Here is a 4308-nt window from a genome sequence, read left to right as displayed (position 1 = left end):
CTAAGAGTTTAACGCAAGAGGATTACCGGGGCCCGGTCAAGAGATCTAGGAGCCGGGTGCAAAAGGCACCGCTCCTATATTAAAAATAATTAAAGAATGTCATTGTCTAGAGCGCCATGGACATTTCTCTCCTGAGGAAAAAAATAATTTGATTTCCTTTCATATTAAGGGCATGTTGAGAAGATGAGCATCTTGTATCCTAAGATCTCTAAAGCACGGAATGCTGAGCTGCGTCTTCGTTGGTCCCAAATTGTGCTCAAAAATAATTATGAAGCAGGGTTTGATCAAGTGAAAGACTTTCTTCACAGCCAGGTTGGTGCTTGATGTTGCTGTATTTCCTAGAAACACAAAGTTGCTGTAGCTTTGTCAGAATCTTTTTTCTGTTTATATCCAGCAACAGATCACTGTCTTATTATTATTAATGTCCTAGTCTTGTCTATTTCTTAGATGTAAAATCCTTGTTATCACTGTCCTGCTCTCTTTCAGTATACTAAACACTTCTGTATATGGAAAAGAAATGTGGCTCATCAGTATAACTTACAATAGGGTTTGGAGATTATTGCTACCTTCCTAAAAATTGCAGGGTGCTATTAGTTTATCAGTAAGTTACTCTGTTTTTATTCCAGGGAAAACAGAAGTACACCCTTCCCATCTACCGGGCCATGATGAGTGGCTCAAAAACGGCTAAAGCATTGGCCATGGAAGTATTTCGGTCCACTGCTTCACAGCTCCATGTTAATGTTCGGAAGTATGTTGAAAAGATCTTAGGTTTGAAAACTGAAGAAAGCTAGGAAGAAAGCCGCAAATACAAGCCAGTTTGTATGAATGGCTATGAGTGATCTGTGGGATTAAAGGGTAGAAGAAATAAAGGCTATTTTCAAAACTTTTGCTGGTATACAGGATTAATCTCAATCTTCTTTTGATTTAATGCTGGAAATTTCAAGAGATTAAAGCTCTCCAAAGATAATCTTTACTCGTGGGTAACTTGCTGGATAAAAGAACTTTGTTTTTTTCTTTGTAAATTTTGAAAATGTAAAAAATACAAATGTAAACATTGTTTCCAAGTAAATTAAAAGATAGTAGCAATATGCTTATTTCGATTAACAATAGCTATCATTTGGTATTGATGCTAATAAATTTTTATCTGTGATTTTTCACTTCAAGTTGTGTGAGAATTCATTTATTTTTGCAGTATTTGTACACTACCTGATCATTCCTTGATTTTTTTTCCCTTTGTCTCTTGCTACAAATTTTAAGTTAACATATATTATTCCTTGCATCAGTTACACTGCTGGGCAGAGGAACTTCTCTCACAAATATGAAGGAACTCTGTAATTGGCTGGGTCACCTTTTTTTCTGGAGTCCTTACTTATGCTCATGGGCCTCACCAACAGGCCCAAAACAGGCCCAGCTGGCTATAGTTTTAAAGATGTTTGACCGAGACCCTTTTATTTTGCTGAAAAAGGCACAAGACAATAATCCAACAATAAACACAGTTTACTGTAAACAGTAAACATAGTAAGCTGTAAACAGTAAATACAGTTTATCTAACAGTAAACACAGTTTAACCGCAGAAACAAATACCCTTCACAGGATGCATTCAAGTGGAGGCTGGGCAACCATGTGTCATGATTGGATATTTTAGGTTGGTTTCTTACATGAATAGTATCCTGGATTTAACTTTCAAAATGGCCCCTTTTAACTCAGAATTTAATCCATGCCTCAGTCCTGTGTACCCCCTCCCCTTCCCCGCAGTCCTTCAGTCATAAATGTCTACTGGTTAAGATAATTTCTGTCCCCTAATGTTGTCAACATGAGTTGACAAAGCCTTGGAAATAGGTGGAAATGGATTCTTTTGTTTGACCCAGCTCTATGATTTCTGTACCTTTCTCACCCAAGCCTGTTTTTTTTAAACTTTTTTTTCATAAGTGGGGAACTTTTAAAATAAATATGATTCTTTACAATCTTTTGTGAAAAGAAAATTCTTTCATGTGGATTCACAACATAACAGTCATTGCAGTAAGAAGGTAAAGAATGCACTTAAAAAAACCAAAATGGAGTAAACAGGAAGAAAGAAAAAGCAGATTATGAACAACAAGTATTAAAATAGTTTGGAATGTAAACTGCACAATGCAGTGCAGAATGAATAGGCTGCTGAAAGAAAGTTAAGTGAAATCTAATGTGATATTCAACAAATGCATTGCCCTATAAATCACATCAGTCAGTATCATGAGATGTTGGGAGTTTCAGTCTATATGGATATAAGATGGAATTTTAAAGAAATGACCTAATGAAGCAGAAAAGCAATATGAAAAGAAGACAAGCAGCAGATATGAGAACAAGACGATGGAAGCAAATAAAAGATAATGAGATATCTTTCTATCTTGTCCAGGGAACATCATTAGCAAGCATGATCACAGTGCAATCCTCAACATTGTCCTTATCCACCAATATTATTAGCTCTTAAAAAACAACCACACAATCACATGCATTTTTCAGCCCTACATTCGACCACCAAAATCTATTCTAGAGAACTACCAGGAAATGTTTATTTAATTTTCTGTTTAGAAGATTTTCCTTACTATTAAACTCACCGTTTCTAGAGTTGTAGAAGATCATATTGATGTAAAATTTGCTGTCTTCATTGCAGTCCTTATTTTTTATAGTAGTTTTCTTAATTACCTTGTCATAAATCCTGTTTTCAGAGTTCTTATTTAGATTTATTTTCCCTGCAATATTCAAAACATTCTTACTAGTTAAGATTTCCTCAGAGATTTCCTGATACAAGCCATCCCAACAGTTTTACATTTCTCATATCTTAAAACAAAAACAAAAAAAGAGAAGGAAAAAAAGGAAATAGTATACTACTTGAGAAAATGTCCCTCTTAAGCTAAAATATATTTATATCCAGAATTTTCTATTCTTTTTAACCATATTCAAACAAATGTTTAATCTTTAAGTATTCTATCTAAGAAATCCAATCATCTAATATTTTAAATCAATTCAAAACATTCTTATCAATTGAAATATTCTCAAAATCAATTACACTTAAGTATCTAAAACATTTCCCTCATATAAACCATCCCAACTTTTTTATATTTCTCATATCATAAAAAAATAGTATGTTACTTGAGGGGCCCATCCCTCTTAAACTAAAATTCATTTATATCCAAAAATTTTCTATTTTTTTAACCATATTCAAACAAGTGATTAATCTTTAGATATTACATCTGATAAATCCCATCATCTAATTTCTTAATTCTAACTTTAGCCTTTTATTTTTGCCAAATTTCTTTCCTAATCAATATGTTCCGCTGGACCAGAAGGTCTTCCCATAGTCTTGTAGATGTTGCTGTAAGTACAAGAGACAAGTCAAGTAAGATGTTTTTGTAGGAATGTTTCACCCCTTTGTATTCATTGAAAATCTTTTTCTTTCTTTCTCTTTTAATTTCTCTTATCATTTTTTTGTCTCTCAAGTTCTCGTAGTTCTCCTGACAGCTCTGTAATCAATATAATAATAATAATAATAATAATAATAATAATAATAATAATAATAATAATAATAATAATAATAATAATAATAATAATAATAATAATAATAATAATAATAATAATAATAATAATAAAGTTGGAAGGTACCTTGGAGGTCATCTAGTCCAACCCCCTGCTCAGGCAAGAAACCCTATACCATTTCGGACATATGGCTGTCCAGTCTCTTCTTAAAAACTTCCAGTGTTGGAGCATTCACCGCTTCTGGAGGCAGGTTTTTCCACTGATTAATTGTTCTAACTGTCAGGAAGTTTCTCCTTAGTTCTAGGTTGCTTTTGTTGAATCTTTTTTCTTGTCCTCAGACTTATTTTGCAATCTTGAAGTGTAGATTATCTTTTCCATGTCTGATATTTCCTGCAAGTTTTTTCTCCAACGGGGTTAAGTCATAATTCCTTCCATTGTTGGGTTCCATCTTTAAATCTCTTTCCTCTGGGTTATGTTCATTTGTCTGGTTTATTTGATCACTCTCTTTTGTTGTGAGGTTAAATTGAAGATGTGTTCATGTATATTTTCAAAGTTGTTTTTAATTTCCTCGTGGTTTGAATTCATTATCATTTGTATTAGTTGCAGCATAGCATACATTTGCTCCTGGAAAGTATTTATTTTTTCTTGATATGTTCTTTCTGCAGATCTGCTGGAAAGCCTCCTGCTTCCTTCCCCCCACCCACGCAGCTACCTCTTTCTGAGCTATCCTGATACCGACAGGCCTGCTGGCATAGATCCACCAGCTTCATCCTGCAAAGCGCAGCTCACCTGGTA

General features: G+C 34.0%; 1 protein-coding gene across 1 annotated transcript in view; it reads left to right on the top strand.

Moving 5' to 3' along the window:
- Positions 1 to 1163, top strand: part of RNPEP (arginyl aminopeptidase) — a 13761-nt gene extending 12598 nt beyond the window's left edge. Inside the window, exons 10-11 of the mRNA XM_015825179.1 lie at positions 170 to 312; positions 627 to 1163. Coding sequence (XP_015680665.1) covers positions 170 to 312; positions 627 to 791 — 308 coding nt within the window. The 3' untranslated portion in view covers positions 792 to 1163. The remainder of the gene's footprint in view (positions 1 to 169; positions 313 to 626) is intronic.
- The last annotated feature ends 3145 nt before the right edge of the window (positions 1164 to 4308 follow it).

Source organism: Protobothrops mucrosquamatus, unplaced genomic scaffold (genome assembly GCF_001527695.2).
Source record: "Protobothrops mucrosquamatus isolate PMUCROS unplaced genomic scaffold, P.Mucros_1.0 scaffold2530, whole genome shotgun sequence".
In the NCBI taxonomy this organism is placed as follows: domain Eukaryota; kingdom Metazoa; phylum Chordata; class Lepidosauria; order Squamata; family Viperidae; genus Protobothrops; species Protobothrops mucrosquamatus.
The sequence above is the reverse complement of the archived record's forward strand: the minus strand, read 5'-3'. Positions and strand labels throughout refer to the sequence as shown.